Below are 19514 nucleotides of genomic sequence, written 5' to 3' on the forward strand. Positions count from 1 at the left end.
TACCAGCTCTCGGCTGAGAATTTTTATTTGTTGTTCTAAGCTGTTACAGAAATACAATACTGTGAAAATTTTAAATATTACGGTTTATGAGATACAAACAGCCTTTGGCGCTATAAAGTGACCAACAAGATAATCTCGTGTAGAAAAATAGGGAAAATTTAACAACAAGGGTATTGGCGGTGCAACCGGAAATAACGTTTCATTCTTTCGTTGCGTTGGTACGAAAGAGATGGGACTGGGACAGGTGCCTGGATTGGACGAAATTTAACTATCTAGTTCCTCGTCACTTGGTCGCAGGGCCGGCCATACGACGAACGGAGCAGTCGCTCCAGGCGCCAAATCCTAGAGGGCGCCTAAATGGTAAAGAACGTTGGTCACTCCAGAGTATGGTCGAGATCTTCACGTTCCAATCTTACTTTGCACTCACAATGGTATAGGTAATAGGTATACATTATTAGGAGCAAACAGGAAAGGCGCCATAATTGGATCTCGCTCCATTCTAAAATTTACTTCGGGCCGGCGCTGCTTGGTCGCATGTGAGCGTCACTGGTGATGGACGGACTGCGGAGTCTTATTAATAGGGTCCCTTTTAACCTTTTACAGAACCCAAAAAGTAGGCTGATAGTGATAAGAAAAAAACTTAAGCTATCAGGTACCTGTAGTGGCAGTATTTGGCTTCATTGCAATCAAGAGTGGGTCTCTCCAGCCCGTATATGGCTCCGATGTACCCCTCCAGTCCGTACCGCAGATACGACACGTACGACCCCCACGACAGGTACGGCGGCAGGTCTCGCAGCGTCACGCCGAAACCAGCGAACATCATCATCGGCACTGAGAGCGTTGGGCCGAGGAAAGTTCCGTTCTGTGGAAGCAATTTTTTTGTAGTCTTATGAGATCTACAGGGCCGGATTCAGGTAACTTGATGCAGTAAACCAGAAACCTTCCTCTGTTGGTCCCTTTATCCTTATGTGAAATTAAAAAAATGTTAATATCCGATTCCGGAGGGTGTGGGTTCAAATCCGAACACCGGTGTTCGGATACGAACTGGGCATGAACCTCCAACTTTTCAGTAGTGAGCATTATAAGAATTTAAATATCACGTGTTTCAAACGGTGAAGGCAAACATATTGAGGAAACCCGCATGCCAGAGAATTTTTTTAATTCTATGCATGTGTGAAGTCTGCCAATCCGCATTGGGCCAGCGTGGCGAACTATTGGCCTAAACACTCTCATTCTGAGAGGAGACTCGAGCTCAGCAGTGAGCCGAATATGGGTTGGTGATGATGATGATGATGAAAAAAATGTTAATATGTACCATATATGGTACGTACATAGATACGGTATACGGTAGAATATGACAATCTAAAACGCGTGGATTTTGAAGTGGCTTTAAAGGCTATGTCCCAGATTTACATGGAGGCTAGACCTATAATCCAAATGTCAAGCAAGCAGCACCAAATAATTTACATCTTATAGAACATAAAATATAGTCATGAAAATCAAAACTGTCTTTTTTAGGGACCACTTATATTTTTTACAAATGAAATATTTTTTAAATTTAAGGATTAGGTAAGATTTTAGGAGAGATACCGTTTTACGAGTATGTTATGTACGTATAGTATAAGTATACGTATAGTATAGGTATAGTGGTATAGCTTGGCAACTTCGTTCGTAACACTCTCGATAGGCCGCGCGGGCCGGGGGGCGTGTAGCAATGAATGAAAAACGGACGACTGATGCACCTCACTTTCCCGCACGCTCAAAGTCACACCCGCGCGGACTTTCCCCTCGTCGCCCGCATATCATGAGAGTGTCAGCAACGAACTTGCCAGACTATAGATACTTACAACAACGTTGAACACAGCACCGATCATCAGGCCGAAACTCTGCGCGACGAGCACCGTGTACACGGAGATGGCGAAGAACATGGCGAACCTGGCGATGTCCAGCGGCTGTGCTGACATCGTGTACACTATCACGCTGAATATCGCACACGATACTATCTGAAAATTATGAAAAACTATTTCATTATATCAATAGTATAACTCAAACGTTATCTCAAACATATGGATGCCTATCATAATCTTCGACCAACGTTGGTAGGAACCAAATTCAGTGAGACGAATATCTTAGCATTCTATGGGTTCACCGTGCGGGTGCCGGGTCCATCGCGTGGTAGAGAGAAAAACTCAGAGCAGAGTCCTGGACTTGTGACCCAAGGACGTAAGGTTAAGGAATTCCTTGACAATCGATTAACACTCCCTTTCTCTGCTCGTTTTCTTCTCCCTGCCTAGCCAAATTTGGTAAGATCCTATTAGATCAAATTTGGATACCCCTTCTAATAAAGAACTAACTGCACTTCAATACAGAGAAAGCAAGTTTAACAAGCGACCAAACGATGTATCTCTTGAAGACAAATAGACAAAATGTCAACCACAAGTCAATAACAGCGCAATCGAAAATATACCTATATCTATATTATCACTAACCATAGAATATCATCATCAGACTATTTCAATGATCCTGCAAAACCAGACCTCAATTCCAATGTTTTAGGGGATCAGGGGCTTAGACTTACTGCGATGCATATCGAGTTTAGGGTAATAATATCTAGATTAATCTGTATAAAACACAATTAAGCGAATGTATGTCAGCGCACTAAGAAATCAAGAGAATGATGTCGAATTTGCTAGTTATTATTAAGTAGGCGAAACTGACGTAATTTACTCATTACACTTACAGTGATATGCAATATACAAATATGAGAAACTTACGGATATAGGCAAGTCCACTATCGTTATAGAAATGTAGTAGGATCCAAGTGAATACCATCTGTTGAAATGCTCCTTTAGTAATATCGACATCTCTGAAGGAACTGAAATTAAAAAAATAATATTAAATGCAGTGCAACCTACTGCATTTACCTACATAATATGGAGATACTCTGGTATATCCAAGAAATATTGTACGCACAATAATTTTTTGTTGTACTTGTAATTGTCTACCCTAACTATAAGTTTGGATTGCATAGTTACATTGATCATCACTATCCCACTTAAGGATGGTTTAGCCAATCTTTAAAACATACCAAAAATTGGTAAATATAGGTGCAGTCATCAATATGATGAAAAATCAGTAGCGCGCCTAGATGTTATGACCAAAGCACCCAAGTGTGTTCAGCTGTTCTTCCCTATTCTGTCATCCCTATAAGCGACGCCCTTGGATACGTCAATGCTCCCTTGAGCTGTAGTGAAACAACTTACAAGTAAGTATAGTCAGCATCATGGGCGACATCATATGGTGCATCAGTATGGCGAACAGCAGGTTGTAGTTCTCCAGCACGCGGGAGCCTTCGTTGCCGGCGTTGATGAAGAGCGCGCCCAGCATGATGCCGACCACCACGTTGACTATCAGCCTCAGGTGAGTCATGGTCTGCAAGCAAACGTCATAAATTTTAAAAACTCTTAATCCATAATGTTTTTCACATCATAAGTATCATATAGGATATCTTAGGTTCCATCCATTATTATTATTAACAGCCGATTGACGTCCAATGATGGAAATATGCCTCTTGCATGGAATTCTCAAAAAACGGACAGGTTTATTTTTTTTTCTGTCTGACGCCCAGAGTCCTACAGTTCCAAAAAAAGAAAAATCACAGAACAGAAAAAGCTTTACTTCTTTTATCTGTGATTACACTAGTAGATGGTATCGTTAAGGCCACGCCCCCGGGTGCGTTGGTTTCGTTTCAAAAATTGACACTTTAGCTATCCCATCACTTCTTATATCCGTGGTAAAAATAATGTCCAATGATTTATTTCATTTGAACTTACAGGATCTCGTTTCGCCTTCAGGAACCCTCGCCTTATGAGTACAGATCTCTGGTTGGACTGTGGCGTCTCCTCCGGTCCAGACTCGCTGTCCTGTTCCTTCATCACACTCAATGGGTACTGCTTCCTCAGAGCTTCCATTGAGGGAATTGTGGTCGGTTCATCCAACCACGCTAATTCCCTACCGTTCTCAGCCTTTGTTGTTAGGTGACTCATTTTGTCCTCTCCGTATTCGCCACAGGCTAATTCTATGACTGGAAGGGAGAATATATATTTTTAATAAAGTAATTTGATAATACTATCGAAAGTCAGAAAAAAGAAAGAACTTATAAAAGCCGAAAGTCTACGATTATCAAACCTAAACAAATCATCATAACTTTGAACTTCAAATGGATATGGTGGGTTTTTTTCGTAAATTGCGACGTGTCCCCACTTTTGTGCACTTGCACACAATGATCATTTGGAATTTTTAATATCCATCATCTTGTTTGTCGTATTTTTAGGTTTCTTTTTCTTATTTTTATTTTTTTATGATAAAAATAACTGCCTTATTGTTATAAGCTTAACGTACGACATGCTTGCTTCCTTAGAATACCCTTTATCACATTGGTAATCGTTTGGATAGCGATGATTGATTCTCAAAAAAGGGTAAGTGTTGGGGAAGGATAGGGTAGGGTAAAGGTAGGAGTAGAGGCAGGGAAGTAACTGAACATAATTAAGTCAAAGCGAATTGACCAAGTCCGCTTGTTATAATATACGTGGGGTCATTCAAACCACTCCAAAAACCACCAAAAGAGTCACTCTACATTTTTCCGGGTACTTCGAGCCTTGGACCTCATAATATTTAAGTGGTATCTCCAAAAGCAAAACCAAAGACTCAAATAAAAAAAGTTACAACTTACCATAATCTGCTGGGTTATGATAAATGGGGCAAGGAACTCCAGCCTGTTCTAAATATGGCACAAGATTTGTTGTGGTCCCTTGATAGAGACAGTTGCCAGCTGCCAACACGTACACTTGATCGAATAGGGCGAACAAAGAAGCGGACGGCTGATGTACTGTGCACACTATAGTTCGACCCTGATGCGCTAGGCTTCGGCAGAGTTGTACGACTTGGGTGCATGAAGAACTATCCAGGCCTCTGAAATTATTGAATATATTGTTGAGTGTTTAGCTGAAGTAAAAGATGTAAGTGATAAAACACCTACTTACACCCAAAAACAAAGGACAGTTATCTAACTTACAAAGGATTAATAATATTAATCAGTAATCGTATCCCCAATCAGCCAGACACTTAGCCTCGTGTCAAGTGTCACCGGACACCGTTAAAGATTTTCTAAACCCTATGAGTGTCTTAGTACATATTAGCATCACGACATTTTCCCGTTGTTGAGCAGTCACCACATCCTTTCACATGTTACGATCCTTGCTTATCTCCCACAGAACAGACAGCATTAAAAGCTAACGCCTTTGTGATATCTCCCGTGCATCTCTCAATCCTTTCGTATACAAGTTCGTCAGTTTAGGCTACTCATAACCTGGCCTTTATTGAGAATGTTCATTTTAGATCAGGAATATTCGCCCTTCCTACATATCCATTCACTATCGCCTTAAAAATCTCTTTTGTTAGTCTCCTTTCGTCATGTCATCCTCTCTACGTCCCCAAACCATTTAGGCATAATGTTCTCGATTTTAGTCACATGTATGTCCTTACATAACCTCTGCCTCCGATTCCAGAGGATGTAGGTTTGAATCTGGTCCAGGGCATGCACCTCCAACTTTTCAGTTACCTATGTGCATTTTAAGAAATTATTATATATCACGTGTCTCAAACGGTGAAGGAAAAACATCGTGAGGAAACCTGTATACCTGAGAATTTTCTTAATTCTCTACGTGTGTGAAGTCTGCCAATCCGCTTTGGGCCAGCGTGTAGGACTAAGGCCTAACCCCTCTCATTCTGAGAGGAGACTCGAGCCGCTCGACTCAGTGAGCCGAATATGGGTTGAAAGGAAGGAACCAATATTACTTTCTTGACAAACTTTGTGATATAAAATGTAGAGATTTGACTTACGTGGTAGGTTCATCAAGGAACATGATGAGAGGATTGTTGATGAGTTCCAGAGCGATGGACAGCCGTTTTCTCTGCCCTCCCGACAGTTGAGCTCCACGGGTGTGCATGTGTTCGTACAGTCCTAGATTGGTCAGAATGTCTTCGATCTGTAATTAGAATTGGTAATATATTTGGTAAACGTTTTATATTAGTTGCAGTTGGGGGTTTACACGTTGTAGGGACACCCCCAGGGTATCATTCACCCATTAAACCATTAGATTAAATTAAATTATGACATAATCCTGATTTTTCAAAATTGCTTTTAAATTAAGCCTAATCTTTGAAACATTTCTTAACGTTCGATTCAAAGAATTCAAAGTTCAAAGAGATTTGAATTTTGTTTCTATACAAAATAATCTAAATCAATCCTTACCACTTCTCCTTTTTCGTATTTATCCATGGTCGTGGGCAGCTTGAGGTCAGCAGCGAGCTCCATGTTCTCACCCACCGTGAGCAAGCCCTGTAGTCTATCGTCTTGCTGAATGTAACATGACATTTTTTTAAACCTCTCTGTAACAAGAAAAGAACTATAATTAACTAGCGGACCCGATCAAGCTTCGCTTTGACTTATGTGCACTTCTTCCCTATCCCTACCCTACACTACCCTACCCTACCAAAATGATCCGCCATTAATTGAATTAATTTGTTACAAAAAATGTGATAAATGAAAAACCGCTCGACCGATTCTGTGCAAACTTCACATAAACCTTCTGCTAAATAGTCCGAACAAAGCCTAAACATTTGGTTTGGATAAGTGAGCCCGTTCGTGAGTTATAAAAGTACAACGAAAAGTGGCATTGATTTTTATATGTACAGATTTTCATTCAAGAATAAAACGCAACAACCATTAGTTTAGTAGTTGTAGGTAACTCAAAAGTGTATGCAAAATTTGGATTGAAAACTCAGGTTGAATAATCAAACATGATTATCAAAATTAAACCCAAACAAAGATCTGCAGACGTATAATTACATAAACACAATTTTTTTGTTGTAGTACGTACGAACATACCAATGTCTAAATGTCACGACCCGCTGTTGCAGGCGGGAAGACTTAAACGCGCTCTTGAACTCGTGTCTCATTCATTGGAAAACATGTTTTTATATTGCGTTTATAGTATTGAGTGTTTACGTAACTCTTATTTTTTTGTTATTCTCGATCTCAGAATATATGCTAATGAATATAAACGAATAAAATGTTCTTTTTTTGTTTTCCACATTTATCTATACTAATATTATAAAGCTGAAGAGTTTGTTTGTTTGTTTGATTGAACGCGCTAATCTCTGGAACTACAGGTCCGATTTGAAAAATTCTTTCAGCGATAGATAGCCCATTTATCGAGGTAGGTTATAGGCTATATATTATCCCTGTATTCCTACGGGAACGGGTACCACGCGGGTGAAACCGCGCGGCGTCAGCTAGTAATCACATAAAGATTAATTTCCAATACCAACTCTTTCTTAGCCATGTCAATTAAACTAGTTTTTCAATTAATTAAAAGCGAATCCCTGCGACTCGCTCGATGTTGTCAGTACACCTGGTGGAGGGTCGACCAACACTGCGTTTTCTAATGCGGGGTCGTCTTTTCAGCATCTTGGGATCCGAACATCCATTGTCTCTTTAAACTGTGTGCCCCACCAATTGTCACTTCAGCTTCGCGATTCGTAGAGCTAAGTCAGTGATTTTGGTTCTTCTGCGGATCTCCTCATTTCTGATTCGATCGCGCAGAGATACTCCTAGCTCGTTCCGTAATATAGATACCATGATTTAAATAGATCACTCACTCATATTCCTTCCTCGTCCGTTGATGAATATAGCGCCGCCGACTCCCGTAGTGCGGTACCCGGAAAGTACGTCGAGTAACGTCGACTTGCCGGCTCCCGAGGGACCCATGATGGCGATCAGTTTCCTGGGACGAAGCCGACCGTTCACCCCATGGAGAATTTGTTTTGTGCCTGCAAAAGAAAAAGAAAGATTGTAAAGAACTCTGTACTGAGTAATTTGACGGCCTCCGTGGCGCAGTGGTATGCGCGGTGGATTTACAAAACGGAGGTCCTGGGTTCGATCCCCGGCTGGGCAGATTGAGATTTTCTTAATTTGTCCAGGTCTGGCTGGTGGGAGGCTTCGGCCGTGGATAGTTACCACCCTACCGGCAAAGACGTACCGCCAAGCGATTTAGCGTTCCGGTACGATGCCGTGTAGAAACCGAAAGGGGGTGTGGATTTTCATCCTCCTCCTAACAAGTTAGTCCGCTTCCATCTTAGATTGCATCATCACTTACCATCAGGTGAGATTGTAGTCAAGGGCTAATTTGTAAAGAATAAAAAAAAAAGATTATGGTTTAGTTTTGTAGGTAGATTTTTTCCGTACTCTAGCCAGCTCTAGAAGCCAGAATTTCGATCTTTCTGGGGAATCTCATGGAGCCTCAGCACGTTTTATTTTGATACATTGAAGCATGGCTGATCGCGTTGTAGGACCTATAGGTATATACGAGTATTATTCCAAAAAATCAAAATTATACAGAGTGCTCAGGAGTATTTCCCATAACTTCAAGAGAATAAATATATTGATTGTTTTTAAAGACCACCGGCTTGGAAGGCAGCTTCTGCTGAGAAGATGCATGTATACTTGTAAAGCCTATTTCGTTCGAGGATAATCTCCGGAAACAAAAAAAAAGTCTTATAAGATTTTATAGACCTATCTGTATCTAGCATAGCAAATTGATAGAAGCTAATAAAAGGAAGCTGATTTTATGATGTCTTAATCATAATAATCAGTGTATTTGTATTAATAACCACGAGAGTCAGCATTGGTGTTTTATCCAATGATGATATTTTATACTAGAGATAACGCATCAAAAATGAGGCGGACAAATGTGCATAATTGTCTTAATTTCATTTAGTCGCTTATCAAACACCGAAAGTTATACATAATTACCTAAATATTGTCTACAATGTCTTATTCTGTGTTTAGAAAGTTTAAAAACTATATACTGAATTAACTATATGTATAATGTAAAGTAAGTAAACACAAAATTGTGCCATGTGCACTCAGCGGACTCGGTTTGTAGGCACGTAACATATCAATAGTGTAAATAATCATTGGTTTTATCTTCGATTGTAAATGATCTTTGAATAGCGACAGACAATTTCAATTAGCTGTTTGACAAATATAGCCATATTTCAGCTGTGAAGTATAAATATACGTTTTTCTTACATAATCGCTCTTCTGATGTTAATTGATAATGCAATTCAAGAATGAGCACTATACTCTGGCAACACATGTCAGTTTATTAATGACATACCCCTAACCGGTTTCCACATAACATCAGCGAGCTATGTAAACCACTTAATTGCAACCAAGGTCGATGCACCTGCGTACGCAACATACGGAGAACTTGAAAAATAATTGAATCATAATGGACTGAGAGCTTATTTTTTATTCTCTACAAGTTAGCTCTTGACTACCATCTCATCAACATCATCATCATCATCATCATCATCATCATTATCAACCCATATTCGGTTCACTTCTGAGCTCGAGTCTACTCTCAGAATGAGATTGGTTAGGCCAATAGAATAAAGAAAATTAAGAATACCAGATACAAATACCAGAGAATTAAGAAAATTCTCTGGTATGCAGGTTTTTCCTTCACCGTTTGAGACACGTGATATTTAATTTCTAAAAATGCACACAACTGCAAAGTTGGAGGTGCATGCCTCGGGCCGGATTTGAACTCACACACTCCCACATCGTCATGACGCAGTCTAAGATGGAAGCGGGCTAACTTGGTAGGAGTAGGATGAAAATCCACACCCCTTAAATATATTTTTTCTGAGCCTCAACAGATAACCGTTCAGAGTCTATTAGAAGTGACAATTATTATGATTACCTAAATGTAAACATTGATAACATTATTAATAAATTATTTACAGAAGTATCAATCAAGTAACATGATTTGTTGTGATTAATAGAAAACCGGCCAAATCAAATATGCAACATCAACATTAAAATTTTGAGAAGTAAATAAAAAAAATATAATGATTCACTAGCAGACGCCACGCGATTTCACTCGCGTAATTCCCGTTACTGTAGGAATACAGGGATAAAGTATAGCTTATAGCGCGCCCGGGGACAGTGTAGCTTCCCAAAAGAGAAAGAATTTTTGAAATCGGTTCACTAATTTTGGAGCCTATTCAATGCAAACAAACAATCAAATCATTCATCTTTATAATATTAATATAGATATTTGGTATGGTATACCAATAAAAGTTAAGTGGCTGAGTTGAGTTGTGTGACTAAGAATACAATCGCGAAGTCAAAATTGATCAAATTAAAATATGTATCATCATCATCATTATCAATCATTCGGCTCACTGCAGAGCTCGAGTCTCCTCTCTGAATGAGAAAATATGTATGGTATACAGTAATTAGGTAAGTAGATTTGCACTTACTTAATTGGTTCTTATATTAATTTGATCTATGCCAAGTGTGTAGGTATGTGTTACGTCTTCCGCTATTCCTAAAGAGAAGATAACCTTTCTGTGCGTCATTTGTTGATCTTTGTGCTCGTACTTTGTTGATCGATCGAGGACTGAGCTTAGGTATCTACTTGTTTTGAGTCAATCTGTTACCCTTTTGAAGTAATTTGTCCTTTTTATATGAAGGTCGATTAAATATAATGTATCTTCAATTTGCTATACCTTTATGTAACTAGTTTAGTATTACAAGCTTTAGAAAAAATTACCTAATGCTTGAAATTACAATAAACATTTAATTATTATTAATAAACCGGTAAGATTAATTTAATCACAATTACTTTTTACTATGATTATGGTCTCATAGAGTACGCCTATATCGCTGTAACCGGAAATATATTTCGTTTCGTTGGGACGAAAGAGTGAGCTTTATTTCCGGTTCGGCTGAAATGGGATGATGATGGTTTAAATATATTGATTTTTATGAGACATTCGGGTAAATAAGGTCAATATTAAATATTGGATAGAAGCAGGCGTTACTTTGCGGAAGTTCATCATGATTATATAATGATTTATTTATTTTGCTATCATCCGCGAAAATTCGGCGAACCCATGCGACAACGTCACCCAGGTCCGACAAAATACTCTCTACGTGAAACACCCCGAAACCGGAGCATCCTCAGGAGATGTTGACTCTACAACGTGCAATTGCATGCAATTGCACGTTGTAGAGTCAACATCTCCTGAGGATGCTCCGGTTTCGGGGTGAAACGTACGTAGAGAGTATTTTGTCGGACCTGGGTGACGTTGTCGCATGGGTTCGCCGAATTTTCGCGGATGATAGCAAAATAAATAAATCATTATATAAGGTCAATATTAACTAATTAATATGTAAGAAACAAAGGTTGACTGGATGCTTGCAATAAATGGGATTATAAAATTACAAAATTTACTAAAATTCTTTTATCGTAGGTAATTAAATGAAAATTCATACATTTTTAGCTTCCATAAACGTGACTTTCTTTCATTCAATAAATCATCTATAAACAAAAACGGTCAAATAACTAGGATATTTGTAATTTTGTTTGAACGCCCGCATAAATCTAACGATCAGTGAATCAACGACGTCATTAATTCGTGCCATTTTATATGGGGCAATTTTCAGGAAACCGTGGCAGTACCGCAAATCTGACCCTTTAAATCACTGTAGCTCTGAAAATAATGATCGCAGACATACTGTAGCTTTTAAAAATTTGCTTTACTATTAGCTTACTCCTAATTTATATACAATTTAAACAACTGTCATCATCTCTATTTCGTCTTCATTCAGATTACAAAAGGTCCCTTTGTTCTCGTTTTTATGCATAATCTACCAACATACCTAATTGGTAGATGTTCAAAACGAACACCCATGTAGATTGTAGGTATAATTCTATTGTGTTGATTTAACAAAGTTCACTTTTGATTAGCTAATTGTTGTGGAATTAGATAACAATGCCGTACTTTGGACTTGAGATATAATTTCATACTTCAAATCCTATTGAGAATAGACGTGTTTCATATATTTATAATAACTGTTAAAATGAGTCTTGACCAGTAAGCCTTTATTTTATAATTAGAGGTAAAGTAGTTCCTTATTTACTTATTTACCTCGCATACCTACTTATTGTATTAATTTCATGAATCCTAATGTAGAAAAAAATCAAATTTACTTATTATTATTATTGAATACTAATGAAATATTAAGTCAGAGTCTGATTTTCTTAGAGAGAGAAGAGTACTTTTACTTGTATTCGACTCATAGTACCTACATTTTATTTTTCATTATGGCTTCGCAGTTTTTGCATTTAGTTAGTCTTCAAGTAATAATATTTTTCATTAAATAATTTGCATTTTTAACGCGAAGCGGTCAAGTATAGTCTATCGTCCAACATTGTCAGTCAGTCGCTCCTAGCCAAATCATGTCATACTTTATTAAGGCGTAGGCCTTACGAAAACTTTTGATTGAGTCAAACTTTTGATAGAGAAAATCAAATTAATAACTTGACCTATTAAAAAATGTAGACGAAAATGACTGTCTGACGGACTGAGCTTGTTTTTTTTCTTTTCAGTTTTTGTATAATTTATGCAGTCGGGTTTTTTTATTTGTTTAATTAATTAATTTATTATTATTTATATCTACTAGCGGACCCGTTCTAGCTCCGCTTTGACATATGTACACCTTACCCAGCCTAGACCTTACCCCTTCCCTACCCTACCCTAAAAAAATAATTCTACGTAAAAACTATCGTCAAAGAAGATTCTAAAAAAAGAATTAGCCAAATCCGCGGTTCAGCTTTTCTGAAGATTTGCTCTTAGCAACACATTTCATACATTCATTTTTATGATATATAGATATTTTTATAACAAATATAAAAGGAAGTGGGTGAAAGTTAGGGGACGAAGCAGCGGGCATCCACAAGTGTCTGCGTGTAATATTATCTCAATGGTTTTGACCTACATGTACGTACGATATAGGTGCGATAGTGGAAAATTGCGCAAAACCGCTATTAGGAAACGATTTTTGTCGGTTTGCAACCTGATCAGTTATAACTAAAGGCAATTACGACATTCTTATGTGCAGGTAATTAACAAATAACCGCTTATTACGAGTGTAGGTATCTAACTGTTTGAACGTGACCTATTTGTTTAATTTTTATAATATCGAAGTTACATCTCTTTACTCCATAAGTTAGCGACAAACTAGAAATAGGTAAGTTATACAAAAAATCGACTTTGTAATATTAAAATCAGTGTGCAAAGTCGTCTCCAACGCTTTGTAGGTAGAATTGCCAGGTCGCCGAAATTAAAAGCCGGACAATCCAGTCAGTTTGGCCTGACATTTGGGTAAAAAGGCCTGACAGCCTACATTTGTTTTTCATGTAAAATCAATAAATTCTAATTATTCAATATGTATGTCACAAAAAATATGTCTACACGTGTCAAAAAAAATATGTCTACACGTGTCAAAAAAATATGTGTACACGTGTCAAAAAATATGATATGGTTTTTTTAATTTAAAAAAAAATGTCAACTAGCTTATTGTGTATTCTTTGGCAACATGTTGTCGCTATTAAAATCGCGTTCAATATTCCAGTCATTTGACATAATAACTAATGTACCAACCAAGAATAACTAATGTACCATAATAACTAATGTACCACGGAGTACGCGACTAACACTTTTGTTTATAATTGTACCTCCAGAGCTGTCATTTTTGTTCAACGTACTTCTGGGGGCAGGGTTGTGCCAAGTCGAGCAAATGGATCTCATAACGTTTTACGGCTGACGAGTTACGAGGCTTGGTATTTTTTACAAGTTTTGGTTTTGATGCTAGTAACGAAATTGAGATTCTATGTAAAAATGTCACCCGATGCTTGCTGGTGGATAGCATACAGTAGGTAAATGACATTTTGTCAATTGCTTTGATGTTTGCTTTAATATGGTTGATACTAGAGACCAAAATAGTGAATAGGCAAGCTGGAAATATGTTCCTACTAGTACTAATACTACAGGGCCAGGCCTCCTATAATAAGAAAGAGGATATTATGTAACTTAAAATCGCCACGCAGCTCTAATAGTAAACTAAAAAAAAATAAAGAAATGCATGAGTAATAACTCCAAAGTTCTTATCGCTGCGCTTTCAGCGTTTTAGGTCCAATAGTTAGGACAAAACGTTTATGAGTCAGTCATTAAGTAATATAACTAATTTCTGTTGTATAGACTTCAACCTTTGGGTTACGATGGCGGTGCAGATGTATTCGTGCGTAATTATGCGTCATTATAATAATTATATTTACCGGCGCTCTGCATGTAGTAAGAACTCGTTTAGTCTATAATAACCTGCCTAAGATGCCTGCAAAAAAACATGATGTTCTTGGCCAAAGTCACGTATGATTTGGATCCATGACTTTATGGGTGCTTGGAAATATTTTTTTTTTATTCTCAACAGGTTAACCCTTGACTACAATCTCACCTGATGGTAACTGATGATGCAATCTAAGATGAAAGCGGGCTAACTTGTTAGTAGTAGGATGATCCACACTCCTTTCGGTTTCTACACGACATCGTACTGGAACGCTAAATCGCTTGGCGGTACATCTTTGTCGGTAGGGTGGTAACTAGCCACGGCCGAAGCCTCCCAACAGCCAGACCTGGACCAATTAAGAAAACCTCAATCGGCCCAGCCGGGGATTGAATCCAGGACCTCCGTCTTGTAAATACCCTCTTACTTTTACAAAATTGCTTTACTATTAGCATACTTTTAATTTATATACAATTTAAAAAACTGTCATCATCCCTATTGGTCCAGTTAAGGGGTAACTTGTATAGAATAAAAAAAAACTTATTCTCTTCGACTAGCATATTGATATATTCTTTAAAAAGATTGTTAAGATCAAACAAAGATGCGCTGATTGTAATTCATGAGAGGCAGAACAATGTCTGAATTAAAATTAGGTAAAGCATTTTCCTTGTTGTTATATTGTTTTTGTTGTTATATTGTTGTTATTTGTTTCCGTCACTGAGTCTTTGTTACACGTTCATTCTTATTGCGTACATGAGTATATTCATATATATACAAACATATAGATCAGTGGTGGATTTACCACTAGGCTAAAGTAGGCAAGGCTGGAGCCTAGGGCGGCATGTTAGAGAGCAGCAAATTTTTCCCAAAAAACTTTCTCTTCTACAGAAATAAAGAAATTGTAACGATAATTTTAATATTTTAGTCCTGTACGTCCTGTACGCCTATATACAGTCCTACTAAAATATTAAAAGTTGCAATATTATTGACACAATTTAAGGTAATTGTATTGATTCGATACCTATCGAATTTTAGAGTTTAGTAGGGGCTGCAAAACTTCAATAGCCTACTAGAGACAAAATTGTAAATCCGCCACTGTTATTGATAGTTGTATAAAAAACAAATGAATCTACAAATATTTGTAATGTTTAAAATCCCATTTATCTATATACCAGAATTCATCACAATCGGCTCACCGTTTTCGCTGTGAAGATATTAGTGACAGACAGACTTACTTTCGGATTTAAATTATCATATGTTACTTCATTCAAAATACTATACTAGTTACTATATGGACAGTGGCATGCACTTAATATAAGTTGCATTGCATACCGAGGATCTTAATTATTAATGTCTTAATCTTAGATATTTTTCTATTAAAATCTTAGGTATTGGAGGAGGAACTTATTTTTATTTGGTACAATTTGTACGTATAATCGTAGTATAGCGCAAAGATTTTCTACTACGAATATGTATTAGATACGTTGAATACAAAATCACAATCGGCTTTTACTCCGATCCGATTTTGGTTACTCTACTGAGCGCATATTAGCACAATTTTGTGTTTATACATTTATACTCAATTTCGTGTTACTTATACATTTATGTAAGTTTAAATAGTCTTACGATTCCTGAACAGTTCCTCACTTTCGACGCGCTAGTAACATATGTAATAGTATAAAATCTTTGGTATAGCGCATGGCTACCTGCCTACCGTCATTAAAAACCATGTGCACGCCATCGCATATGGATATATAAGTGGCTACGACAAAAACTACCCAATCCTTTTCCGCCGTTTCACAAGTCCCTGTATGTGCCAATTTCGGCGCGGCCTATATTCCGCTATCAGTGACGTCACTCGTTCACTGACTCCACGATAAAAGTGTTATTTGTGTTGTGAATAAACATCGAGTCACACGTGCTTCTGAGTATTCACTTTTGCGTTGTCCGTCCTCACAATAGCCTTTGTGTGGGGATACGTTTACGACATTTTGTGTCTTCAATTCTTAATAATCATCACAATGATCATTTATTTATTACTTCTTTTTTTTTTAATTTTTAACAATTAATATGTTAATCTATTTATATAAAAGAAAGTCGTGTTAGTTACTCCACTTATAACTCAAGAACGGCTGTACCGATTTAGCTGAAAATTGGCAGGTAGTTTAGAGCCAGGAGAATGACATAGGATACTTTTTATAAAAAAAAATAAAAAATAAAAGTCGAGTTTTCCTTCCTGACGCTATAACTCCAGAACGCACGAACCGGTGTCCACGGTTTTGCATTCGTTGAAAAGGTCTCGGTTTATAGCAAGGGGTAGGGTAGGGGTAGGGTAGAGGTAGTTGAAAATTTACATCGAGTTTCACGCGGATGAAGTCGCGGGCGTCCGCGTATAGTATAAGTATAAAATACAAAACACTACTAAAAATTTATAAAAAAATGCACCCTCTGCGGGACATTTGAATGCCCAAGCAACCGGTGGTCAGGGCTCCAGAGTGAAGAACCTCCTCACAATACGCGCCGTCTCAAGAATCACTGCCTTTTGTATCCGACTCTTGATCCAACAGTTAAGCGAAAGCTTCTTACGGTGTTGGTCGAAGCTTTTCGCTATAAGACATTTTATCGCAATGATCAATAAATGCTGAACGACGTATGTAACAGTCCTCCTTGGTCATCCTATAAGGAAAATAAACCAGTTTTCTATTTCTAAAGTTCCGTAACACTTGTAATTCGCCAAGAGCCGTGATAGCCCAGTGGATATGACTTTTGCCTCCGATTCCGGATGGTGTGGGTTCAAATCCTGTCCTCCAACTTTTCAGTTGTGGGCATTTTAAGAAATTAAATATCACGTGTCTCAAACGGTGAAGGAAAACATCGTGAGGAAACCTGCATACCAGAGAATTTTCTTAATTCTCTGCGTGTGTGAAGTCTGCCAATCCGCATTGGGCCAGCGTGGTGGACTATTGGCCTAACCCCTATCATTCAGAGAGGAGACTCGAGCTCAGCAGTGAGCCGAGGATTGATAATAATGATGAATGATGATCCATGTAACACACTCTTTTATCTATCCTTGCATTTTAAAATACGTAGGTAATCGTAGTGGTAAGTCGATATCGACGAGACATTGCAAGTGCTAAATTGAGATCGTGTCGTATCCGTCGATTGTAAAGCAATTGTTTATCTTTGTAAAGTGTCGGGTAAGGACCTTTGTTTTACAATGGACGCGACTGCAGCGATATAATAGTAAACAAGGTAGTCATCGGTTATTGTTACTCAATTACCGTGCTTCATGTTTTAGACTTAGGTAATTAAAAAAAATTAAATCTTTTACGACTAAATAATTTACTGTAATAAAAAAATATTAACAAGGAAAATCAGATATTTTCCAGCTTGTCTGCTACCTATACATATTAAAAACGAACACCTTCGCCGCGTTTGTCTGTCTGTTCGCGATTAAGCCGAAAAGTAGTAAACTGATTTTCATGCGATTTTTATAATTACAGGTTGATTAATGAAGGTATAATTTATTAAGGTTTTTGTAAGTTTATTGAAACAGGACGACATTTGTTTTGACATTGACGACCCGTTTATTAATTTTACGGTAGACGAAATTCGTTCGATGCGATCCGTACGATGCGGATCAGTGGACACACTTGTATGATTTTCTAACAAAGAATACTAAAATCCGTTTGTTTCGATGCATACTATGTGTACCTATATGCCATATCGAATGCTGCCAAAATATCTTTGAGATAACAAAATAATGCATAGTGGGAAACAGTGGCGAAGGATGGAATTTAGATGAAGGTAGGCTGTCACAAAGAAAAGGAAATTCATATAGCGTGGTACAAACTCCAGTTTCTCCTGTATTTAGATACAATACAACAATGAATAATCGTGAAGTTATATTATTTCTCATCTTATTAGAAGAAGAATCTTTCCATGTGTGTGTGTGAGTGAAATCGCGGGTATTTGCTACCATCTATCCACGCAAACACTGAAAAACACCTCCAAGTATGATCATCACACAAATATCTTTCGCAGTTGTTCGAGAATCAAACCCACTGCCCTATAGAAAGTATAATCACTACCAAGTACGCAGCCAGCAGTTATAAAAACATAATAAAGATAAATTGTACACCACACAGTAAATAGGTGTCAGATTTGCACAATCGCTCGTAAAGGATAGATAGCTAATCGCTGATAAGGTCACGTCCGGGATCTATCGCAATGCACCCGATGCAAAACATTACTAGATAGTTATAACTGTGGCCTGTTGATTGATGTGCTATTTGTATCCAATATCTGCTTAACAGTTGACCATTTTGCCCTTTTATGTATATCTATATAGATATGCTGTGATATACCGTGGATAGCGCGTGAATAATCTAACATTTTCCGTGTGTTATTTAATTAAGAATTACAGTAAAAGCTCATTATTCGCGGGGGATACGTTCTCTAAATGTGTCGCGAATGCAGAAACCGTGAATATGGAATGGTATTTTTTATATGGGATTCTATGGGATACGTTCTTGGATGACGAAATAAAAAAACAAATATATAAAGAAAAAACAATTAATTAAAGTTATTGATTAACTATTATATTCAGTCTTACATAATGGTTTGAAGAATTTTGAAATTTTTTCTTGCTTGACAATTTTTAAAAGCTTCTATTCAGAGTGATTTTATGCAGTGGCTTTCTTAAACCATCCATTCGCAATTTCGGCAAAAGGTATTTGCAAGTTAAAGTTTAAATTTGCAGATTTTACGTCAGTTTCGTCAGTCACATCCGCGAATAACGAAATATTTAGCCGCGAATATAGAAATTGAGACGCAATTTTTTAATTTGCGAATAGTGAAAACGTGGATAAAGGAAGCGTAAAAATGAGCTTTTACTGTATTAATTAAATTAGGAGTAGACGCCCGTGTCTTCTTTCGCGAGAAAACCGTTGTGAACTTTTATTGTTCGTGACAATTTTTAGGGTTCCATAGTCAATGCGGAACCCTTAAAGTTTTACCATGTCAGTTTTTCAGTTCACGGTTTAGCTCAGGGAATTTAAGTACTAGAAATTGTATTTTAGCGTATGTACAAAAGATCGCAGCGCTCAAATTGACGATACCGTGAAGTAAAATAAGTTTTTTTTAAATTATACTTTGTTTAGACATTTTTGTAGTTTTATGAACTCTGTTAAAATATAAAGTCGATATCTCAAATACGCCGACAAAATCGTAAAATTAAAAACCTGTTTAATTA

At 37.5% G+C, this 19514-nt stretch overlaps 1 protein-coding gene across 2 annotated transcripts in view; it reads right to left on the bottom strand.

The window, feature by feature from the left end:
* The window catches only part of LOC112048984 (ATP-binding cassette subfamily G member 4), a 37683-nt gene that overhangs the window by 3088 nt on the left and 15081 nt on the right, over positions 1–19514 (bottom strand). For both annotated transcript variants that reach the window (XM_024086699.2, XM_052883428.1), the window contains exons 2-10: positions 7723–7893; positions 6314–6450; positions 5902–6047; positions 4733–4971; positions 3834–4084; positions 3264–3432; positions 2775–2875; positions 1848–2003; positions 657–862 (exon numbers count right to left, since the gene is read on the bottom strand). In XM_024086699.2, coding sequence (XP_023942467.2) covers positions 657–862; positions 1848–2003; positions 2775–2875; positions 3264–3432; positions 3834–4084; positions 4733–4971; positions 5902–6047; positions 6314–6450; positions 7723–7893 — 1576 coding nt within the window. The remainder of the gene's footprint in view (positions 1–656; positions 863–1847; positions 2004–2774; positions 2876–3263; positions 3433–3833; positions 4085–4732; positions 4972–5901; positions 6048–6313; positions 6451–7722; positions 7894–19514) is intronic.

Source organism: Bicyclus anynana, chromosome 9 (genome assembly GCF_947172395.1).
Source record: "Bicyclus anynana chromosome 9, ilBicAnyn1.1, whole genome shotgun sequence".
Lineage (NCBI taxonomy): Eukaryota > Metazoa > Arthropoda > Insecta > Lepidoptera > Nymphalidae > Bicyclus > Bicyclus anynana.